This window comes from Perissodus microlepis, chromosome 12 (genome assembly GCF_051167445.1).
Source record: "Perissodus microlepis isolate ML-2025 ecotype Zambia chromosome 12, ASM5116744v1, whole genome shotgun sequence".
Taxonomy (NCBI): Eukaryota; Metazoa; Chordata; class Actinopteri; order Cichliformes; family Cichlidae; genus Perissodus; species Perissodus microlepis.
The window spans coordinates 12665966-12691180 of record NC_140472.1 but is presented as its reverse complement, the minus strand read 5'-3'; the positions used below and the strand labels follow the sequence as shown (position 1 = coordinate 12691180).

Below are 25215 nucleotides of genomic sequence, written 5' to 3'. Positions count from 1 at the left end.
GAAGGCCTCCCGTTCTCCAGCCACCTCCTCCAGCTTATCCCAGGGAACAGCAAGGCATTCCCAGGCCAGCCGAGTGGAGGAGTAGTGACTCTACTCTAAGGGAGCGTCCACCCATACAATACTATTCTCCTACAAGTAAATACTGCTCAGAGTGAGCTAACCTGGTTGAGGTTTGTACTCTCATGGCGCCTCTTTTTTATAACGCATTTATGATCATTTTATTGCACTTACATGGAAGGACTCTTGGGAAAAAGAAAACACATAAATCACTTGGAAACATTTCCATTTTATTTCTAAGATTTCAAACATGTCTTACATTTTTATGTTGAGTGATTCATGGTATTCAGTTTAATGTCTATTTACATTTCTGAAGGCTGCAATCAAAAAGTAGATTATAACACAATTAATATGTTCTAGTTAACTAAAAAGTTAGTTCTGGCTTACTTTCTCTCTCAGTTCGAAGCTTTGCCACTCACAGCCTAATCAAAAATATTCCACAAGTTGGCCCTGTTTGACAGCTGCATCATTCTCCGTGTCATGCCAAACCCATCCCACCCTCTCCCCTCTTTTGTTCCTCGTACAGGAATGTGGGTGTGTTGTCATGTTGTAACTTTCCTCACAGAAACACCTTTCAGCAGAGAAACAGAAATTATGTCAGGAATTGGAGAGAAAGTTACTGGAATACAAACACAGCTATCCAGTTGAATGAGTCTAAAAGCAGGCTATAGAAGAGCCCAGCGGTAAAAGGCAGAAAACAGGGCAAAACTGAAATTCAGCTGGTCTGACCTGCTGTGGTTTTCTCATACTGGTCAAGCTGTGTGTTGTGAATAATCGGGCATGGCCTTTCATCTTGAAGCTCTGGTACACTGCCTGGTAGCTCTTCCAGCGTCTGCGCTGCCACAGGGACTTTAGCAACCCTCGAGGACACCACACGGTCCTCGGGGCAAGCAGACCTGAAAGTCGTCTCCCAGGCAACTGAGAGAAACATATTACATATGAACTATAAATACAGACAGTGAAATGAAAAGATGAGGTATGATCCTTCCCTCCACTGCCATTACTTTGGATAGACTTTTGATGGTTGTAGACAGAGAAAAGGTGAAAGAACAAAAAGGAGGTGCAGCATGAGGACACACAGCTTTAAGGTACTGATAACATCTTCATGGGATATAAAGACCTTTAAACCCATGAGAATTCAATTGCACATAAAAAATAATTGCGAAAAACACACCTGGTGTAATTTCTATTCAGATGTAGTGGCTACCAGTTATTAATGCAACTGCCATGTCAGGCTGTGTACTTGTCAGTGAGTATGTGTGCTTGCATGTGCTTCGATCTGGTTCCACAGGTTCTCATATCTAGATTTTCAACCAGGTTCTTTTAGGAACAATGTGTTCTGTTTTTTTTAAATGCACTGACTGCTTCAATGCTTTACAAAGGAGGCAGCCAAGCAGCTGAAATATTTAACCCATGTCCAACTTCATCTGTCTGCCCCCAATACCCTCTGTCAGCTCTATTCTTATGTGATATTAGATACAACAACAACAAAAAAAACAAGTATGCTGTTTTCACCATGCATACAAATAAAAGCCATTAGTAATGGGACTTTGTTTTTAAACTCACATTGCTTGCCTGCAGGAGCTACAGATCGATGTCTTCCTACTTTCTTTCCCAGGAAGGTCAGTGAATAGGATCCACTCTCAGCTCCGGGAGAGTTCACGTACATTGTGGTGCAGGTCACTGCTACACTGGGGAAAAAAAGGCCATGTTGGATTTACATTGGTTGCACACAACTGTTTTGCTTTGGCAGAAACTTAAACAACTGAGTTAAATCAACACAACTTATTCATATTCAATAAACCTGTGCATTTTGTGTTGATAAAGCATAATTGAAACATGTTTAGATGAAGTAAGTTGAGCTCTTGGAATATATTAATCCTTCACAATTTTGTCATTTTATTTCAACACTATTCAATAACTTTTACCCCAGTACTACTTGGTCACTTAAATACTACATGTTGTCTTCATATTACATAATGTTCAACAAAGTCTAGAGTCTGGTTAACATAAAAATTTGATGGATTTACAACAACTACCATCCTCCTATCTTTAGCTGGGTTGCAGGGGCATAACCCTGAAGTGGTAGGGTACACCCTGGACAGCTCACCAGTCTATCACATAGAGACAAACAACCATTTGCACTCACATTCACAGGTAATGTAGAATCACCAATTAATCTAGCCTAACTCTAATGACTGCATGACTTTTAACTCTGGGAGGAAACCAGAACACCCAGAGAGAAACCACTAGCGAGATTGTGGATTTGAACTTAAGACCTTGCTGTGAAGGAACAGCACTAACCACCACGCCACCGATCCAGGCTTAACAACAGTAGGAAAGCTATGATTTCAAGGCTTGATGCAGAATTTTCTGTTCGTTTTTGTCCTTGACAGGTTACACCACAATAAATAGCAGTAGCATACACGTGGTGTGTGTGTAGTTGTCTGCCTCTTATGACTCCAGTGATTTTCCTGCAGTTTGAAATCTCGTGCGATCTTGTGAATTTCATGAGTCCAGCAACTAACCACTCTTACTAGATTGTAACATGTCATCTCAACAAGAACAAATGAAGTTGTTGAATTTCATACATATCCTACATGATTTAATTACGTTCAAGGCAGAAACATTCAATTCAATTCAATTCAATTCAATTCAATTCAATTCAATTCAATTCAATTCAATTCAATTCAATTCAATTCAATTATATTTATATAGCACCAAATCACAACAAAAGTCACCTCAAGGCGCTTCATAGATACAGAGAAAAACCCAACAATCATATGACCCCCTATGAGCAAGCACTTTGGCGACAGTGGGAAGGAAAAACTCCCTTTTAACAGGAAGAAACCTCCGGCAGAACCAGGCTCAGGGAGGGGCGGCCATCTGCTGCGACAGGTTGGGGTGAGAGAAGGAAAACAGGATAAAGACATGCTGTGGAAGAGAGACAGAGGTTAATAACAGATATGATTAATGCAGAGAGGTCTGTTTCCCGAATCCAAACTGGAAGCTGGTTCCACAGAAGAGGGGCCTGAAAACTGAAGGCTCTCCCTCCCATTCTACTTTTAAATACTCTAGGAACAACAAGTAGTTCTGCAGAGCGAGAGCGAAGTGCTCTAATAGGGTGATATGGTACTACAAGGTCATTAAGATAAGATGGGGCCTGATTATTTAAGACCTTGTATGTGAGGAGCAGGATTTTGAATTCAATTCTGGATTTAACAGGAAGCCAATGAAGGGAAGCCAAAACAGGAGAAACATGCTCTCTCTTTCTAGTCCCTGTCAGTACTCTTGCTGCAGCATTTTGGATTAGCTGAAGGCTTTTCAGCGAGTTTTTAGGACATCCTGATACTAATGAATTACAGTAGTCCAGCCTGGAAGTAATAAATGCATGAACTAGTTTTTCAGCGTCACTCTGAGACAGGATATTTCTAACTTTAGAGATGTTGCGCAAATGGAAGAAAGCAGTCTTACATATTTGTTTAATATGTGCGTTGAAGGACATGTCCTGGTCAAAAATGACTCCAAGGTTCCTCACAGTGTTACTGGAGGCCAAGGTAATGCCATCCAGAGTATGAATCTGGTTAGATACCATATTTCTAAGATTTTCAGGGCCGAGTACAATAACCTCAGTTTTATCTGAATTAAGAATCAGAAAGTTAGCAGCCATCCAGGTCTTTATGTCTTTAAGACATTCCTGCAGTTTAACTACTTGGTGTGTGTTACCTGGCTTCATGGATAGATAGAGCTGGGTGTCATCTGCATAGCAGTGAAAATTTATGCTATGTCTTCTAATGATGCTGCCTAGGTGAAGCATGTATAGTGTAAACAGAATTGGTCCTAGCACCGAACCCTGTGGAACTCCATAATTAACCTCAGTGTGTGAAGAGGACTCTCCATTTACATGTACAAATTGGAGTCTATTAGATAGATATGATAGAAACCACTGCAGTGCAGTACCTGTAATACCTACAGCATGTTCTAATCGCTCTAATAGGATATTATGGTCAACCGAACCGAGTACCGAACGCTGCACTGAGGTCTAGCAGGACAAGCACAGAGATGAGTCCACTGTCAGAGGCCATAAGAAGATCATTTGTAACCTTCACTAAAGCTGTTTCTGTGCTGTGATGAGCTCTGAAACCAGACTGAAACTCTTCAAATAAGCCATTCCTCTGCAGATGATCTGTTAGCTGTTTGACAACTACTCTTTCAAGGATTTTTGATATGAAAGGAAGGTTGGAGATTGGCCTATAATTAGCTAAGACTGCTGGGTCTAGAGATGCTTTTTGAGTAAAGGTTTAACTACAGCCACCTTGAAGGCCTGTGGTACATAGCCGATTATTAGAGATGAGTTGATCATATTTAAGATCGAATAATTAATTAATGGCAGGACTTCTTTGAGCAGTTTTGTAGGAATGGGGTCTAAAAGACACGTTGATGGTTTGGAGGAAGTAATTATTGAAGTTAACTCAGAAAGATTAGTTGGAGAAAAAGAGTCTAACTTAACATCAATGGTACTAAGAGTAGCTGTAGATGATATTACATCTGTGGGATGATTATTGGCATTTTTTTCTCTAATGATAAGAACTTTATTTGTGAAGAAGTTCATGAAGTCATTACTAGTTAACGTTAAAGGGATGGTTGGCTCAAAACATGAAATTTTTGTGTTCAAATTACAAGGTAGCCTTTTTTAATTTAACAACCACCCAATTTATATTTTTCGGTATACCGAAAAAGGTAGAGGCGGCTGCTCGACTTGACTGAGATGGATGCCTTCCTCACACCACGATCCAAAGCGCATGAGGCTGAAATCCCACGCAGTGTCGCGAGATTTAACATTGATATATTATTGACTTACTTCACTCAAACATGATATGAACAATTTAATCTACCCTCTCTGCATATCATGTAGTTTCTACACTATATAGTTACACTTAACATTAAAGCATGAGGCAATTGTGTTAAATACACGCAAGATGCTTACATAAATCTAAGAGATGGACAATCCCTTTTTCAGTGTATTCTTTAGGTTGATCTCTGTTAAGTTGACACATGAGAGTGGACCCGCCTGAAACACACAAAAAGGAAAAATCATGTTGAATTTTGAAAGCTAAAAAAAATGAACTTATAAACTGAAAATCCTCAAATATTTTAATCTATATCTTGAACTTTCAATCGCGCCCTCAAACTATGTGCAGATGTCTAAATGCCCACTCAGCAGCTTCACTCAAGGAGTGTAATCCTTCAGTCAGCCACTCCAAGCTACTATAAGCTGCAAGCTTCAGAACAGGAAAAACTGAAAATCCCAAACTTTCATTGTGGACCTATTTTTATTTTCAGATTCTCTCATTTCACTGTGCCGCATCAGGACAAATCTTCAGCTTCCTTTACTAAACTTGTGCAAATTTACTATAACAGCATCCACTAAACTGTAAAAATATGCAAATGAATGTATATTTAAATACAAAAAAGTAAAAAAGAGAGAGAAAAAAGCAGAACTACCTGGTTGTCAGAGCAGCTCAGATCCCTTCGATGTGATTCAGGCCAGGGTGCTGCTGTGCTGATCAGGAGAACGAGATGATCCTGATCTCTTATGGGAACCAAACTCTAAACAGTCTTTAAATATTAAACCTGCAGAGATGGAGTTTCACCGGGTACCAGCTTAAACTCTGCACAGCCAGAGGGTAAAAAGATGCCATAAACAGTCCTCAGGTTTCCCGTGTGTGAGATAGAGATTGTAACTGGATGCTTCCTCATACTAACAGACACATATATAGTTTACACACACACACACACACTTCACTTGGGCTCTGTTTTTCTCTTTCTTTTCTTGGAAACCTACACTTTCCCAAATAAAGTTAATAAAACTGAAACACACCACCTACAGAAAATAAGAAGAGAATGAAGACAAAATCAGAAATTCTTGCTAATAGAATTTATTTTGTAATAAAATCATATCAGTTGCAGCTGCTACTGCTGTCCTTTTGTCCTTGGCTGAGGGTCTCTGTTAGTTTCCTTTTTTTTTCTTTCTTAGACTGAGAAACTCATTTGGAACATTTGGCCCACAGCTTGAGCATCTGTTTAACACACCTTCCTTAGAGGTAAATCCACCCGTGATACCACTTTAATGAAAATGCAGCTTTGCCTGCTGTTTCCCTTTATTTCTCCACATTCGCAACCCTAACCCTGGATATCAAACTGACCCTTTTTCTCCAGTCTGGAAACTCCAACCAATTAATCACACAAGTCTTTCATCACCGGAAAATATCAGGACATATTGTATATGTGACAGAGGTTTTATTGCATGTCGCCACTAGCCTCTGGGAATTCAATTGTTCCGTCTGATTACAAAGTCTGACGGGGTTAAAATATTGTAATCACTGACAGCATTAACACTCTGTTGAGACATGCAGACTTCAAGGAGTATGACAACCTGGCCCTGCTGTCATGACAACACAACACACCTCAGAGAAACGCATTATCTCATCACTCCAAGGCTTAGACTTTGGAGGAATTTTGAGGTCTTGGTTAGCTTAGTTATTCATACAGACAATGTAATGCTGGACTCCCACATAAATACATGACAGTAGTGCTGTCATAGTGTTTAACGTCACCGTGGATAACCTTGTTGCAAAGACAAGAGAAAACAGCAGGAACGTCAAAGACAGATATTTGATCTACCAACCAGTAAGACCAGTAGAGGTCCTAATCTGTTTGGCGCCCTGGACGAACACTCCCTTTGGCGAAACACACACACACACACAAACATATATATGAAGAGAGAGAGAGCATGCATAGTATGCAAACACTTAAACAGCCATCATAATTCACCATACAATGAGAATAGGACAAATCAACAACTGACAATGACTAATTAATATTGTGCTGAACACAGTCCAAAAGATTCAGTAAGCTACATCAGTGTCTGCTGTTTACTATCATAGCCAAGTGGCTAACAAACGTAAACAGAAGTTTTCACTATCCCTACTAATTAGTGTTATCTTGGTGTATCTCTGTTGTGGTCAGTGCTATCCTCTATGCTGTTGCATGCTGGGGCAGCAGGTTGAGGGTCACAGATGGCAACAGACTAAATAAACTGATCCACAAGCCCAGTAATGTTGTAGGGATGGAGCTGGACTCTGTTAGGGTGGTGTCTGAGAGGCAGATGTTGTCCAAGATAAGGACAATCTTGGATAATACCTCCCACCCACTCCATGCCATGCTGGCTACTAACAGGAGCACGTTCAGTGAGAGACTGAGATTACCAAAAAGCACCACTGAACGACACAGGAAATCATTCCTGCCCATGGCCATCTCCCTGTACAACCTCTCCATCTAATACAATGTCAACACTGCAATAGTTACACCCTTTATCCATACGCTCTTTTCTACTCTGTAATATTCTTGTCAATTTTCTTGATATTTATTTATAATCACCTTTGTTAATCCTTGATATTTATAATTGAGTGATCTGAGTGATCTGTATATATTAGTACTGTAAAATCTGTAACATAATGTATTGTTTGGAGTTTAGTCTGTTATTGTTACTATTTTTTACAATTTCTTCTTGGAGCAACTGTAACCCACATAATTTCCTTAGGGATTAATAAAGTATTCTGATTCTGATTCTGATTGTTTCAGGATACATGACCTGCCATTATCCAACGACACATCTGCTTATCTGTATCTTTTGCTCGTTTCTCCTCCTCTTCTTTTCTCTTTTTTCTAAACTGAGCACCTGATGGCTTTGACCTTTTCTTGTCCATCTTCCATTGGTTTTAATTTTGCACTCCAGTATGAACAAACATCCCCCAACCAGAGGATCACCACAACATAACCTAATAGACCTACACCTTAGTTCACGGATTCACTTTGTCTAGGGTGTATTTCTGGGTTTTCGCACAGCCCAAGATTCAAATTATAATTATAATGGGCTTGGATTTACAACATTATGAATGAAATGTGCTCTATTTTTTATTTTGCTCCAGCCAGCCAGAGAGCCCAGCCCTCTCCTCCCTGTGCCGCAAGCAGCAACCCAACCCTGAACACACCACTCCCAGATGTCCCACATGTCCACGAGATCACAATTTTTATTAACATTGTTTATACCTGGCACGTGATCGGCAGATGTTTTCAAGTAAGCAACGGGACTGTTTTAAATCTGCAGGAGGATCTGCTGCCAGCTCTTACACTGAATCCGGATGTTGCGTTAAGATTGCAGCTGCCGAGGACACACAGCAGAGATTCAGCCCAATGGTAGCCGCGGAGGGCGGCGTGGGCTGGACCCGTCACTAGGAGTGGTTTGTGCTCGAGTATAAATACACGCTTTCTGTCACTACAACGCCCCTGGAAACTCAGTGAGACAAACTTCTTCTCTTTAAGGCAACACGGTAAGTCTTTTGACTCCCAGGAAATCTTTGGCGTTGTAGATTCTGAACTCAGCTGAGTTTGGAGCGAGATTTGATGGCTTTCCGTCTCCTCTCCCCGAGGAGATCTAAAGTTGCAGCAAGGTATATTGATTGGTGCAACTTACGAGGCGAGGTTAAAGTTTGTCTTGAAGTGCTCGGCTGTCCTAACTACGTAGAGAAAGCAAATTCTATCATAAAATCAATCGATATAAATAGATATGTTCTATCCCACATTATAATGTATGTCAGTATCAGAGATGAGAGTGGGTGTGGCCAGGGTGTTTGCTACAGATGCTTGTCATTATAGAAAACTGCTTATTGTAAATCCAGAGTAGATATCTGGACTTTCACTTGACCTCTCCAACAGCAGATAAAAGAAAACACTTTTTTTTTTTTTAGTTTAATGCTTTAGAACTTCACTTAGAAGATCGCCAAAAGAGTCACTACTTTGAGCAACATTTACAAAAAACTTTATTTTTAGATGCTCAACTGTTTCTCACAAGGAGAAACAAAATTTTAAATGCTACGATAAATGTTCATATTTGGATCAAACACTGCTGACTTTCTCCTTCTCCTCCTCTCTTACAGACAGACTACACTCCCCACCATGTCTTTCATCCAGGCCTTCTTGGAGCAGAGCGTTTACTTGGGCATGCCCGATGATTCAGTACGTAACACTGTGGTTCCAGTTGCTAAGGCCAAACACCCTGTTTTTCCTTTTTTTCGTCTCTTCCTGTGGTATGCTAGGGTGGAAAAAGTGATCTGGCAGTAGAGCGGAGTAGAAAATCGCTGCGTAGGAGGTGTCGATATAAAAAGAATGAATGAGTTTAGATGTTGAAGAGAGGAAGGAAATTAACTAAAATGGTGGTAGATTAATTATAGAAACATCATTAAAGTAAAAAGGGGCCTGAACTGTAAAGATTATATGCACAGAGAATGATAAGCAGAGAGAGTTTTGGGAATGTATGAGTCACTGAAGCCGGAATTTGAGCTCCTCCCTTTATAAACTCTGCAAACAGAACAAAATGGTACTTCTCCTTTCCCCGATTTCTTAAAGTAATCTTAGAGAAAGTTGCACAAGTTGTAGGATAACAGTTTGGACTCTTTTATTGTTCACTTCAGTCCAAACAGGGCATCTGCCAACATTTTAAAAGCTTTGTGTTGGCATCTGAAATAATAAGGGAGGAACAGTAGGGGCTCCTTTTTTTTTCTGCCTTAATTTCAAGGATACAGTCACTGGGTTTCAACACTTTTGTAGTTAAAACATTTGAAAAATGCACCCCTGTATCCCACCTTGTACATTCCTCTAAACTGCAGACAAGTATTTACCAAACACAATAATCTGGCACGTTTCAGGCTTTAAAGAATGAAGGAACGGTGAAGCCAGCGCTCAATTTCAACCCTAGTGGAGATGCAGCAGTCTTGGACAAGGCCATCAAGACAAAAGGTGAAGCTGAAATGCATGAGGGACGCTGTGGAGCGTGTGCGAGCATGCTTTGGTGTTGCAATGTGTATCTAAGTGTTAAGTACAGACTTTCTTGTCTTCCTTGTCAAGAATCTTAACACCCTCTGCTGGCCATCATATGTGATTACATTCTGTTCTCTGTGGGATCACACACACCAAACAATGAATGCTGAACAGTCATACTGCTGCAGAATGACAGGAATGCTTGTTTTACTCGCTTGTGCAGGTGTGGATGAGAACACCATTATTGAAATTCTGGTCAAAAGGAGCAACGAGCAGAGGCAGCAGATCAAAGAGGCTTACCAGAAGGCCAACGGCAAGGTAATGACAATTAGACAAACACGATCAGAGCAAGAAGTTCCAAAACTGACAGGAAACATTACTTCCTCTGGATCATACATTTAATCATCCGTTGATACCTCATAGCCTCTGGACACAGCCCTGAAAAATGCTCTGAAGGGAGATCTGGAGGAAGTCGTGTTGGCTCTGTTGAAAACTCCTGCCCAGTATGATGCCCAGCAGCTAAAACTGGCAATGAAGGTACACAAACACACACTACTAAGATGAGCACATTGACAGAAAAAGCTATTAGAAAGTACTTGACTACATTTGTGTAAATGCTTTCTCTGGTTTCACCATGATCTCTTATTGTTGGCACATGATGATATCCACCCACTTAAACATATTAATCCTTTGTTTTTCTAAAGGGAGGTGGCTAAAAGGTGTTTAACTGGTTTTGTGAAGCAGAGTCTTTCTGTCTCAATCCTTCTATCTGTGTATCTCTGCCTCAGGGTCTGGGAACAGACGAGGACACCCTGATTGAGATTTTAGCTTCCCGAACCAACAGGCAGATCCTAGACCTAAAGAAAGTCTACAAGGAAGGTTTGTGCCAAAGTTCAAGCAACAATCTTCAGTTTCCAGAAGCTAAAATTTGAACAACGACACAAGTGTCAGTGGGAAAACTAATTCCACTTTTGCGATTACTTTGCCAAGAATACAAGAAAGAGCTGGAAGAGGACATCAAGTCTGACACTAGTGGAAACTTCAGGACGGCCCTCATTGCACTCTGCAAGGTACTTGAGTGTGTTTTATTTACTGCTCTGTTGCAGGATCTCAAAATCATTTATTCTGTCATAGCACCAGGATGCTCTAAGTTCTGAAACAACATAAGACTCCCCACTGAAGCTGGAACACTGAGCTGATTATAAAAAGCAAACTTACTCCCTAGACACACACATACAGTCACGTGTACTCACATTTGGATATCTTACAAACTCAGTTCACATTTTAAAGTTGAAAGCCACATTTTAATTAAATTTTGAGAAATGTGAAGCATTCTTGGTGAATTCAGTGGCATTAAATAGAACATTGTTTATGCTTACTGTGCTTTTTCAACTTGCCAACTCTTAAAAATATCCATGATTTATTAAATGAGCTAGTTTGATTGCTGTGCTGATGGAATCAATCTGTTTCTTCATATCACAGGCTGCCAGGACTGAAGGAGTTTGCGAGCAGCTGGTTGACAGTGATGCCAGGGCTCTGTATGAGGCGGGAGAGGCCAGGAAGGGCACGAACTGCGCTGTCTTTATCGACATCCTAACCAGCAGGAGTGCCATTCATCTCCGTCAAGGTCTGTTTGATTCTTGCACCGTTAAGTATATATTTTTTTAAGTCTTATCTTTAACATCTCCTTCTTAGGAATAGCACCTAATCTGTATTCTATTTCAGTGTTTGATAGGTACAAAAAGTACAGCAAAGTGGATGTGGCCAAAGCCCTCGACCTCGAACTGAAGGGAGATATTGAGAATTGCCTCACAGCAGTTGGTAAAGTCATAAACCTCTGTTTACGAAACCTCTAAACTCTATTACTTTAGCATTAAATCATCATATTCTGGATGGACTGGATTAAAACTTAAAATATATATATATTCACAGTGAAGTGTGCTGGAAGCAGAACTGCCTTCTTTGCAGAGAAACTCTACTTGGCCATGAAGGTACAGTATATGTAGGCTGCTACAGGAACAACTAAATATTACAGGGAAAATAATTCACAAGGGGATAAATGTAGAAGTACTCTTTAATTTGGATGATGCCAATTGCCATTTGAAAAAACTGAATGGCTGTCAATGTGGCTCAGGTTTTAGAGCCAGTTGTCTGCTATTTAGTAGGTTGGATGTTCAGTCCCCAGTTTCTGCATCTATATATTGACGTGTCCTTGGTCAAGCTGTTGAACCCCAAATACCTCCTTCTCACAGAAGATAATTAGACACTGGTGAACAATGCTGGGCTGCTTTGGATCAGAATTTGCTAACTTTGGCTAATTCACATAAATGATCTAATCGGCTAATTCACATAAATAATAAACGGCTCAGTCAGTGTCGGAAATAGGCTCCCATGAACTGGAGAAGTGTCCCAGCATGAGAAACCCGAGCCATGGACAAAGGAGTCTTCATGCATTTAATACATTTATCACTAGGTGAATGTCTGAACATAGTAGCATCATAATGCTGAAAAGGGGTATTCCTTTGCCCACTGGAGCACCTTTTGACATGTTTGATCTCAGTTTTTACAAAACAAGATAACTAGGTGGATTTTTTTAAGTTACAAACTGACTTACATTTAGTCAGTTGCATAGATATAGAGAGTAAATCCCCTATAATTTGTCCAGTTCTTGAAGTTCTGTAGCAAAACAGCTCTTTGCTAAATAGACATAATAGTCAAATCTAAAACCTTTTACTTTTAAAAATTCCCATTAATCTCATATTTCTGTTATCTTTTCCACATATAATATAATCAATGGTATGTTATAATATAAATGTTTCATGACTGGCTCTTTTCTGCCCTTCAGGGTAAAGGTACCCGCAAGCCTATCTTGACCCGCATCATGGTGAGCCGCTCTGAAATTGACATGAAGCAGATCAAGGAAGACTACAAGAAGAATTATGGCAAAACACTCTACCGGGACATTCTGGTAAGCAAACATCTAAAAGTTAAACCCATTCCAGATGTTCAGTTTTGAATGGATTGTGCATATGACTGTACAAAAATGTCAAAAGAAAACATGTAAAGATTTATGGATTTAAAAAAAATAAAAATTACTTGTATTTTTTCCCCATTTAGGATGACACCGCAGATGATTACGAGAAGATTCTGCTCGCTCTCTGTGGGGGTGAAAACTAACAGCCTATCGCTGGGATCAAAGCTCATACAGCAGAATATCCATGCCAGTGTACAACTGTGTAAAATCGCCTGTTATCTCTTAAATACATAACGTGCCTTTTGTGCTTGTGGAGACCTGACAAGACTGTCTTTCTTTGCAAGACGTCATGATAGTTAGATGATATTGGCAATGAGTGAATACTAACCTGGAGTTGGCAGAGCAGTGCAGATAGGCCGTTTCCTTTCTGAGAAATTCTTTTTATTTCATCGCAGCTCTCATAGCATTATGCCAGAAGATCTATGTTCTAGACAGACTTTGCTTGCACTTACTAGGTTCTATAACTAAAGTCCAAAGAGAAGCTGATGTGATCACAGTGCAGCTCATGTATCCAGATCACCACATGCCAATAGCTTAATGTTACCATTACTCTTGAAGGAGATTTGATGTTCTGCAAATAAAAGCTTTTTTTTTTTTTTTTACTGAAGTGGTCTGAGTGGTCTTGATTCTTTACAAATTCATACAACACATATCAGACATGAGAACAAGTGGTCAAGGTTTACATGCATACATTATGGGTGTGAATGTCTTTGAATTGTTATTTTTCCAGGGTGGAAGGAGTTGTGCTGAAGGTTCTACAATGTCTTTAACTGGACAAAGCCAAGGCCTATTGACTTGATTGTGATCATGATTGACAACTGGTAGTTTACTTTTGCCAGCATAAACCAGATTTGTTAGAGCTATTTCTAAAGGGGGGGGAAAACCTGCTAATTTATCATTAGTTATGAAAATTATACATAAGTACAAGTTATTTGGACATATCAACACTTTACCAAGGTCTGGAAGAAGACCCAAACTGTCACCCACAGATGAAAGGAAATTGGTTAGGATGTTCAGGAACCACCAAGGGTCAAGCTTGTCATGAAATGGAAACTGCTGGAATGCCAGTGTCACACTCCTAAGTGAAGTGAGTTTTACATCACCATGAACTACAAGGGTGCCCACCAAAACAACAACCCTTGTTCCAGAATTGACAACCTCGAATTAAATTTGCAGCTTCCCACACGGACAAGCCAAATGTCTTTTGGAGACGTTTTATGATCAGATGAGAAATGAGCTTTCAGGCCATAATTACAAGATATCTGTTTGGAGGAGTAAATGTGAGGATTTCAAACCTAAGAGCATGATGGTGGTGGTGGCACCGTGCTCTGATCTAAGTCATTAAATATGTATTCTGTGCAATAAATCCACTTTGTAAAAAGAAAAGTTCAAAGAAATTAAAAGCCCAAATTACCATGACATTTCCATGATGAACATTTTATATGATGTTGCCAAATATTTACACATTGGTAGTATGAATACAATATGAATACATTTTAAATGAGTCTCTTAAATCCATATAACATGTTTTCCCATCATGTGCTGGTGTTGATTTGAACACCGAGTCAGATGCAGAAAGCGTGTTCAGCCGTTATGTGATTACTAGATGGGTAGTAATGAAAATATCTTGCGTGGTAATTGCAAAAAATTTTTAAAAAATAAATAAATAAAAAGATTTAAAAGCCGGTATACATCATTTCACGTGAAAAAAAAAAAAACAAGTTTAAATGATGGAAGAAATTATTCTTGGTTTAGCATCGCAGAAAGGGGGATTGTTTGGCCACAATCTGGCAACCTCATAGCTCATCCCGACTGAAAACAAGCGGAGCACCCTCTCCGGTTAGCTGGCACAGAGCTAACTAACTTTCCTTTAAGTATGCTTTAAGATTTTGCTTAGAACAGACGCTGATATTTTTCTAGTTACTTCCGGGTCAAAATAAAATTCCAAAAATAATACTAGACTTCCGATGAAATATGTTTTAAGCTAATCGCTTCAGTACGTTTAGCTTGAGAGCAAGCTAGCTTGCTAACGGTAGCTAGGCAACAAACTTAAATTATGCACCTGTAGTGAAATGTAAACGACGCAAAGTCGTGTTTGAGTTGTGATGCAGGGTAAACGATGAACCAGATGTAATGACAACAGTACTCAACATGATTAGCACGAGTCATTGACTTTGAGGGGGCTCTCGTTAGCTGGGGCAACGTTGCTGGTAACTGAGCTGGGCAGAGAAGCAATAAAGCAGCAGTGAAGACCCAGCCTTTTAAGGCTGCCTGTATGAGCTGTGGACGTTCACTGTAACAACCTTTAATTTCACACGCTGTCTTTTATTTCAGGCCCTGCGCACCTGGAACAACCAGTCCATTTGAGGGAGTCCCCTTTAATCAAAACAATGACGGTGACCTGACCAATGGACCAAGCCAGTGTCTGCTCTACCACAGGGTCACGTTTGGGGATAGATCATGAATGACAAACTAGTGTTCTTGGGCCTGCTGTACTTTGTCCAGGGCATTCCCTATGGTCTCCAGTCATCGTTGCTTCCTGTATACCTGCGAGGAGCTGGGCACTCTCTCACCCGCATCGGTTTTACCAAGGTCCTTTACTTTCCCTGGGTACTCAAAGTCCTCTGGGCGCCTTTGGTGGACCGAGTTGGTACTAAGCGTCGCTGGCTGGTGGGAACAGTCTCTGGCCTTGCTCTAACATGCCTCTCCAGTGCTGCCCTGGCCCCAGAGGCACATATTTGGGGTGTAGCTGGAACCCTGCTAGCAATGAACACCTTGGCCTCTGTTCAGGACATTGCTGTAGATGGAGCTGCAGTGGGGTTGTTAAAAGGACGTGGGGAGCTGGGCCTTGGGAACACAGCACAAGTTGTAGGGTATAAAGCTGGGTCAGTGTTTGCCGGAGGTGGGCTGCTAGCTGTGATTGACGTGGCTGGATGGAGCTGGATGTTTATGCTGCTGACATTTGTGTATGCTGGTGTAGCCCTGTTTGTGTGGGGGGCCCCTGTGTTGGATGATGAGACTGTGAGGGGCCAGCAGGCAGACGGCAGCAAAAAGGGAGGGCAGGGAGCAGATGCTGTACAGCCGTGGAGGGTGTGGAGGAAGCTGCTGGCAGTGCCTGGGACACCTTGGACAGTTCTCTATGTGCTAACATACAAACTGGGTAAGTCTGATTATTATTCAAGCACTGGTTTGTGATGGAAAACATGATCTGTCGTGATAAATGTTCGCTTATTTTCCAGAAGGACAATAATGCTCAGTATTTATTGTCAAAGTAGTTATGTTTTTTAATTGTTCTCTCATAGTGTATGTTTTTTCTTTCTTTCTAAAGCAGAATTTTCCTTTTTTGTTATTTTCACTTATACACTTAACTGGCCACTTTATTAGGAATGCCTTGCTAGTATCAAATTAGACCTGCTTTGGCCTTTTGGAACTGTCTTAATTCTTCATTGATCTGGTTCATTAAGCTGCTGGAAATATTCCTCAGAGATTTTGGACCATATTAACTTAGTAGCATCACACAGTTGCTGCAGATTTGTCAGCTGGACATGCATGATGTGAATCTCCTGTTCCACTACATCCCAAAGGTGCTCTATTGGACTGTAATCTGGTGACTCTGGAGGGCGTTTGAGTACAAAGAACTCCTTGTCATCTTCAAGAAACCAGTGTACCAAAAAGATGAGTTCACTATGGTCATATGGGTATTGACATAGTCAGTGTCAAGGTATTTTAGCCCAGAGAAGTGCTGCTCATTGGATATTTTCCCTTTTCCGACCATTCTCCATAACTTTAGACATGATTGTTTGGAAAAAATCCCTGTAGATAAGCAGCTCCTGAAATACTCAGACCAGCCAGTCTGCCACCAACAACCATGACACATTCAAAGACCCTTAAATTCATTTCTTTCTGTTCACTTCAACTTCAGTAGGCTGACTTGATCATGTCTACAAGCCTAAGTTTATCGTGTTTCTGCCATATGATTGTCTGATTAGATATGTGCTAGTAAACAGTTGAACAGGTGTATCTAACAAAGTGGCCAGCGAGTCTATACTATTGCAGTGTCGGATTATTATATCAAAAAGTTTATGTATGAGTTTAGCAGTTTTCTCAGCCTTTGTATCATGTCAAAGGTAGGAAATACCTCTAACATGGTTTAACATGGTAAAAGTTGCGAGTGGCACCCGGCATGGTGGCATGGTGGTTAGCACTTTTGCCTCACAGCAAGAAGGTCCTGAGTTTAATTCCACCATCAGGTCTTTCTGTGTGGAGTTTGCATGTTCTCCCTGTGTTTGCGTGGGTTCCTCCCACTGTCCAAAGACATGCAATTTAGCTTTATTGAAAACTCTAAATTGCCCATAGGTGTGAATGTGAGTGCGAATGGTTGTCTGTGTCTTTGTGTCATCCCCCACCCCCGAACCTAAAAAGGATGAGAATGGATGGATGGATGCGTGCAAGTACAGAAACCCCACCCACCTGCTGCTCAACCTTCTGTTAGTGATGAGAGGCCCATAAGAGCAAAGCTTAAATGGAGGCTTGTTTAAGAGAATGGATAAATTGAGAGGCTGTACCAAGGCCCGGTGTAGGATAAATAAGTATTAAACATAGAGCTGGATTTGATTATAATACCAATTTTAGAAATAAAAACACTTGATTTGTTTTTATTTATTTTCTGTTCAGTCCAGTCTAACTTTCCAGAGGCAATAAAATGCAGAATTTTTAGAAACAAGCCCTTTTTCGTCCCAGTTTGAATTTCTGAAGTCGCTGCTGTGTTGATGTAGGGCCCAAAGATCACCACTAGATGTCTCTGGTGGTGTTTCTGTGAGTACTGCACTCACAAGCGCATTGAAGAAGTTAGAGAAGTGATCCTTGCAAGGCATGTCCTGCGTGCACATTGGGAAATGGAGACGTTAGACAGATAAAGCAGTTGTTTTTAAAGTCACAGTGACACACATACAAAGTTGAGATGAAAATGCATTCTTAATTGAATGCACAGAGTTTTGAATTTGAACGAGTTTCTTCCAACAAGAAGCAAAAAAAAAAAGAAAAAGAAAAGAAAGGGAAAAAAAATTAAAGTAGTTTTGAAATAGGTGAGCTTGTGTGTATGGGGGGGAGAGAGTTGATGTGGCCAGAGTTTGGTGTTTGGTAGCAGAAGGGGATTATGTAAGGATTAGAGTGTCTTTGTGTCTGTGGCATTCAGAACCTGAAATGGAAGATGGCGCATCCTGGTGATGTGTGTTTCTGTGCGTGTGTTTACACTGTGCGTGGGTGGTGGGAATATAATTGTCTCCTCATATTTTCATAGTCTTGAGTTGTGTGTGTGTGTGTGTGTGTGTGTGTGTATGTGTGTATGTATATATGTATATATGTATGTATATATGTATATATATGTGTGTGTGTGTGTGTGTCTGTTTTGGGAGAGTGTTAAGGGTGGCTCAGTAATCGGATAAGCCCCAGCAGACGATACTACTAGACAAAATATGAAGGCTGGCTGGACCCCCTAATCTGTCTCGGGAGCATCCCCCTCCACACCCCACACTCTCTCCGTTACATAGCATGCACACACACACGCACGCCCGCACGCCATTGGCTGATGCTAATGATAACAGCAATAAATGCCTTTGATATACATTTAAAGTCTTCTCACTTGTTAGGTTTTCATATTGGTTTGATTTAAACGTCCCCCTTCTTTGCATTACAAAAAATAAATGGTTGTGTAATATTTTAGATTAGGCCTAGATGTGCCAGCATAATTGCCTATGTGAGACAGTATTGTTTTTGTTCAAGGGCTATGTGGGTATGTTTGTGTGAGAGGTAATCTGCCTGTCTGAACCCCCAACTTCTCACACTCGCACACACCAGCACACACACACACACATACAAACACATACAAACTTACACCCCTCTCCCTCATCTATCCCTAATGAACTCTGAGTTTGTGCTGCGTCCAACACTGTGGCCAATCATTGGCAGCCTTGTGTATGAACTGTGACCCCTGTGCCATCTGACGCTACAGGCATGATGGGAGAACTGCCTGGGTAGAGCAATGGACGGAGGGAGCGAGGGGGAGGGAAGCAGACAGAGAAAATGGGGAAAAAAGCCAAAAAAAAAAAAAGAGACAAACAATGGTGGATATGAGTTCCAAATAAGCTCAGTGTTGGACACAATATTCCCATGGTGCATTTGGTCACTTTTGTTAGCAAACTTCCATGAGGTTCCTTTACATCAGTTCGTTAAATATCGGATAAGCTGGAATTTGATCCATAGGAAAACACATTTAGCTAAGTCACGATACTACGAGTGCACGTGGCTAAACAAAAGAGTGTTTGGACATCAGTGTGGCTATAAGGCGAACTGATTTATTAGATACTATATGTATGTGAATGTGTTAAAGACACTAAAAGTCAGCTTTCTATCCTGGGAATACAGATGCTTTAGTGTGTATGAATAGATAAATATAGAGGAAGTTAAAATCTGATTGTGTGTGTCCATATAAGCACTTTTTGCTGTACAAGTGTGTCTGTGCCACCTTTCTTTATAATAAGTAGAATTTTTAAATACTAAATAAATACATCAGAGCAGCACTTTGCAGTCCACCACTTGTCAAACAGAGGCCTTGTATGCTTGACAAGTGGTGAACCCTGGTGACTTTCTCCAGGGAACAGCTCAGGTGTAAGGATGGATGGATGAACAGTAGAAGTGAAGCTTTGTTTCTGCTTTTAACTTTAGCATTTCCTGCTCAAAAGATGGCTTTGAGGATATATGAATTTAGGAAACATAATATGAGAAACTGCAGCAGTGTATTGTGATACAGCTCATTGGCACCATCAACTGATGCCTCCAGGATAACCACAAAGTTGCATCAATGCCTCAGCAATTTAAAAAATATATAAGGTTTGCAAGGAAAGGATTTAATGCAGTAGTGCTGCATTAGTTTTAGCTTGCAGATTTAGAGAAAAACTTGGAGAGAGTGGGGGTTATTTTCCAGAGGGAAAAGGAAGGCCTGCAGGAAGGGAGGCTGAAGGAGGGGATGAATTAATGAACAACCGCCACATGGTGCCCTGAGAAACGGAGAGCAAAATGGAAAGAGAAATAAACACATTTATCCATGGGTGCATGATCATTTTAGACATTTAAAGATATAAATCCTCCTTTTTACCACATGAACCACAGGTATTTATGATTCATTTGCCTTAATGAACCGAAATCAACATCAGCTGCCTTCATTAATTGACGACTATTGAGGATATTGCCCCGATTGCTTGAAATGCTTTAAAAACCTAAATGGAAACTGTGCAGCTGCCTTAAGATGGAAAGGATGTGCATAGTAATACTGCACTCAGAAAATAAACACAGGTGACAAGCATAAGCAGCCCAGTAATGCAGCAGGTTTGAGTTGGAGTGATGATGTATCGTTCAGTGTTCATGAGACCTACGGGCCATGGGGACCATCTGCATCGATCTGCAGGGACTTGTTTGTGTCAATAGCCTAATATACACAGGATTATATGTAATTGTGTTCAGAGAGGGTTCTGTTTACTCTTTTGTCCTGAGGGAACCCAAAGACCTATGTTTGTGTGAGTGTGTGAGAGAGTGTGTGTAGTGCTTTGCTGAGACATGTAGTATGTATGAACCTGTCTCCTTTTACCTTGCTTTCACCAGGGAGTGATAAAGGGTCACTAAATGCTGACTGTGTGTCCTTGGTGATCTCTCCTGGACCTGCTCTGCCAGCTCTTTTGTCTAAGGTGCAGCATGAATGTCAGCATTTCACCCCAATGTCCTCGTTGACCTTTTACCCTCATCTCAAGCTGATCTGTCTGTGATCCCTATACGTGTAACCAGTTATCCCCCATCTGCTGCAAACACACTTATACAGACAGGCGAGAGGCTTTACTCTTTCCCCCATAAAGGTGACATTTGATGACCTGCCCTATACCCTTAATGACGCTTTTTGATATTTCTGTATATCTCAATAAATATGTGGTTTAATGACCAATAGTTTTCAGGTTTTTCCAAGGCTAGCCGATGCACTTCTCATGGACACACAGTCATTTTCTATAAGCAGGCCTGATATGTGACAGAAACCTCTCAGTTCAGAAGAGAGCTTCAAAGGTTATTCCTAGTAGACTTTTAAGGGGTAAAGAGTTAAGGAAAAGTTGACCAGTTCAGTGAGAAAATCTCTGTTATGCATATTTTGGGCCCACTTGTCCTGCTTGATCTGATCACTTTTATCCTATGATGGCATGTTTTTGTCATCTGTTCTCCATCCATAGGGCACGTGGGTTCACTGAATGGTTTTGATATCTATCAGAATGATGTGAATCATCAGTGTCATCGATCAATGCCAGATTTTGTATTTTTGTTATTTGTTTGTGCACTGGCACTTGCTAGCCACCCACCCTGATTCATACTGTGTGCCCCAAAAAACAACAGTGTTACTGCTCCTGATGAAAGAGAGGAAAAGACACACCGGGGAGCTTATTTCCCACTTCCAGCACAAAGAGAAATAACAGAGTATACCAGCAGGAGAGCTTTGTTGTCTGCTGTAATTAACAGAAGTGGACAGATATCAGCTGGACAGCTAAAACAGTATTATGTCATAACATTTGCCTGGCTCTTTTTGATTTCTTCCAACTTCTTTATGTATGTTTAAAGTAGCTCATCTGTTTGTCCTGTACTCTTCACCTACAGTTTTTCTCTCACGGCCACTCACACCAAGAGCTAAAAAGTTGAGGAGACATGATAAACTGTCATATGAATGCAATATTGATGGTAATAATTTCATGCTTTGATGAGAAAACAAAACATTCTCTTGGTTGTCAAGAGATCGTCGCTTACCCCAGAGATCATTGTCCATCTGCACCACCTTACTATAGGGCGCTTTTTAAATTAGTAGAATAAACAGAGCTTCCTTCATGCTGTCACTCTTAATGTTAAATAATGCTGTCTTTCTGCTCTCTCTGTAAACACTTTTCTTTGAGCCTGCCATTCCTCCTCTGTTTCCTCTTCACTAACCTCCTAACATTGTCTCTGTTCATCTGCCCCTCCTCCTCTTCCTCTGTCTCTAGCAGTCTCCATCCCTGTCCTTTCTCTCCAGTCATGTTTAACTCATATCATTTTATGTATTTTATGATTGTCGTCTCTTGCACCACATCACTTTTGCCCCTGTTTTTCTTGCCCTTTTCACCTATTTCTTTCTTTGTCCTTTTTTCTTTTTTTTGTATTCCTGTTTTCTCTTAGTTTTTCACCTTTTCTTTATTTCTCCCTCCTCACTTTCTTCTTCTCTTGCCATCTCTCTCCTTCAGTCTTGTTCCATTCGTTCTGATTTTCCCTCCACTCTGTTTAATCTTAGCGGATGTTTAATGAAATCCCTGCTGAAATGGACAATTGTTGCTTTGAGAATATTTATAGAAAGGAATAATCAGCCTTGTTTTGTGTGTGTGTGTGTGTGTGCGTGCCTGCATGTTACCACCCCTTCCCCCCTTTAAAGAAATAATTAGTTGAAGGCAGGACTGTGAAAGCTCTGAGCTTTGAGCTGAACAACAGACAGACAGGCACAGGAGCGCAGAACCATGGGTAAACAACTCTGGCATCATGGGTACTGCTGCTGCCAGTGTTTACTTTATTATGACTAACATGGTTATTGCTCAGTTGATGCAACTCAGAACAGTTCAGCACAGATGATGACAGATTAAAATGTGAGTAATGCACAGACATCACCCACGGAGTGCATGGACTGAAAGGATTTTACTGTTTTCTATAGAAATTTGCTGCTATACGTTTAAGTTGCGCTTGACCGCTGAAAAAAATGTGCCATACTGTAATCAACAATAAATTCCTATGTCACTGTTCATGAGTGTAATCTCTATAAGATACCGATGATCAAAACTAATATGCACTCCAGTGTTTTGTTTTTTTTCCTCACGAGGTGCATTAAAGTTCAAGGATTTTAATGTCTGCAGCATCGTTGTTACCACTCATTTACTCAGATTTTCCCTTTTCGCCACCGTTTAATTGCTTTGACTGCAGTAAAATATGGCTTGGGTTTTCTTTGTTTGTTTGGGGTTTTTTTTTTTGTTTTTTACAACCCGCACTTAAAAATATTTACTTTATCAGGATGTAGAAAAAGGGAAAGCGTCATGTCCTTACATTTGTGTGGCTGGAACCCAAAAACATTCTGCTCTGAATCTGAATTTGCTCCTTGAAGAATTGTCAAAATTGTTCTGAATCCATTCTATAATTAGTCAAACTTATTTTAGATTTATTGTAAAAATAGTATAGTAACTATAGTAATAGTAATAGTGAGACATTGATTGATTTTTAGTGATGTATCAGTGTAATATTATTTTTCCTTAATTATTATTATTATTTATGCACAAGTTCTGGATATCCTTTGTGAAATTTAAACTTCTGGTTGTATGTGTTGTTAGTACATGTGACTTATTCATTTCAAGTTAACAATATAAATCAACCACTATTAAAATCTGCACATTTTATGGGATTTCCCTCCTTTGTGTGATGTAAGAAACCTTATTAGATTTGCTGCAGTGGCAGTTCTTGGGTCAGTTTTGCATATTTTCTCAAGCACTAAACAACAAATATTTTACAGTCAAACACTTTTGTTTTAGAAGTAATCCTTTCTAACTGACTAAATGACCTTTCAGGACAAGCTCGAACATGGTCATTCCCATTTCTGATAACCATATGCAAATTTCCAGCAGTAAAATATGAGTGACAGAGGAGGGAGACGTGGAGAATCCACGTTTCCTTCCCCGAATTTCCGCAGGCTTGTCACACCGCTGTTTCGGCAGTGACAGTCTAATTCCGCTGCTGCACTCCCTACCTAGCTCCTCGGCTTTCTCTTATTATTTTTTTCATTTCAGTCTGTTTCATCTGTCTTTTTTTCCCCCCCTCGTTCTCTATTTTTGTTTGTCTCCTGGCTGACTGAGTGAGTGAGTCGTCGGTTGTGTTGTGTCGTATTTGACAGCAGTCTGGGAGCCAAGCTGTCACTCATACAGCTCCTTGGTCCCACTGTCTTTCTGAAGTCAGTCTCCATTAATATAATAATGGCGTATAGTCGGCACCACTGAATATTTTACTGTAATGTTCAGCAGAACATTACCCCCACACTCAATACCACACAGAGAAAGTCTTACTGCCTGACAGAAACTTTTTATTTTGACTGAAAGGTCTTTGTGCGGTCTGTTTCATCTGTGGAAGTTTCTGTGTTTTTGTTGTGTTTTCCTTTTTGTGCTTTAGGAAAAGTGCTAGGCCCCCGTTTGATAAAGTGACTGAGGGTATTCTTTTTCTTGTCAGGCATCTATTATTGACACTTTCCAGGAATAGGTCTGGGTGCGCCACATGTTCTGCATTTGATTCTGCAGTCGTCATCTCAGGAAAACCATGTTTTTTTTCAGTGTTGCAGGCTAAACAGTTTGATGCAGCACCCTCATAATATTTGACTGTGATTGGAATAGGCATGTGTATTCAGAAAGTGTCTCTTATATTTACCGTTGGTGAAAATAGCAATGCTTAGTCAGATGTATACGGTAGATAATGCGTCTTTTACTCATTGTATCCTACAACCCCTTTACCACCACCCTGACCCTTCACCCATTTTAATTCATCATTCATTTGGACTTCTTCTTCTTGTCCACCTCTGTCTACTATCACTGTGTATGCAGGTGAGCAGGGTGCAGTAACCATGTTTCCTCTGTTCCTGTTGGATCACCACATGACTGCCAGGGAGCTCGGCTTCTGGAACGGCATCATCGCCATGGGTTTCTCCATCTGCGGATCGTCCCTGGGAGGCCTGCTGCTCGCTCAGTTTAGGTAGCCTTCATCAGCACCATCATTTATCACTGGTTTCACCATGGCTCTTTTCTGTGGCAGAAGTGTTTCGTGACTCTTTTAAGTGGTCTCACTTTGCAAAACCCTTCAATTTAAGCGGCGTCTTTGGGGGGTGTTTGCCCTTGAAAAATGTGTAAAATGAAAAAACTTTAAATTGCATGTCACTAACTCCACATTCTTCATGAAACTGTGTAATAATCACCTGGGCTTGAAACTAAGATATTTAATCATGAACTAACCTGGCAGGTAGGTTTCTTCAGTTAATCGATTATTTAATATCAAGTGCTAAAGAGTACTGAAAAACGTCCATCACCATCAATCCAAGAAGACATTGCAAAATCACTTTCTTTTTTTAGCTTTTGTCTTATAGGTCTATCCATTTCTGTTATATAGTACTGTGC

General features: G+C 40.5%; 2 protein-coding genes across 3 annotated transcripts in view; both read left to right on the top strand.

Moving 5' to 3' along the window:
* The first annotated feature begins 8318 nt into the window (after positions 1 to 8318).
* On the top strand, positions 8319 to 13577 carry anxa1a (annexin A1a). Its single transcript, XM_084946855.1, has 12 exons — positions 8319 to 8450; positions 9057 to 9135; positions 9825 to 9915; positions 10160 to 10254; positions 10360 to 10473; positions 10725 to 10815; positions 10927 to 11006; positions 11419 to 11563; positions 11662 to 11757; positions 11869 to 11927; positions 12782 to 12904; positions 13054 to 13577. The coding sequence occupies exons 2-12, from the start codon at positions 9076 to 9078 to the stop codon at positions 13111 to 13113; spliced, it is 1014 nt and encodes a 337-aa protein (XP_084802981.1). The 5' UTR covers positions 8319 to 8450; positions 9057 to 9075; the 3' UTR covers positions 13114 to 13577.
* Positions 13578 to 14734: 1157 nt separating this feature from the next.
* slc33a2 (solute carrier family 33 member 2) overlaps positions 14735 to 25215 on the top strand; it is a 33235-nt gene continuing 22754 nt past the window's right edge. The window contains exons 1-3 of one of the 2 annotated variants that reach the window (XM_084945862.1): positions 14735 to 14809; positions 15305 to 16130; positions 24649 to 24796. In XM_084945862.1, the coding sequence (XP_084801988.1) occupies positions 15431 to 16130; positions 24649 to 24796 (848 nt within the window). In that variant the 5' untranslated portion in view covers positions 14735 to 14809; positions 15305 to 15430. Of the gene's footprint in view, positions 14845 to 15304; positions 16131 to 24648; positions 24797 to 25215 lie in introns of both variants that reach the window. The other variant, XM_084945861.1, reaches the window with a different exon arrangement.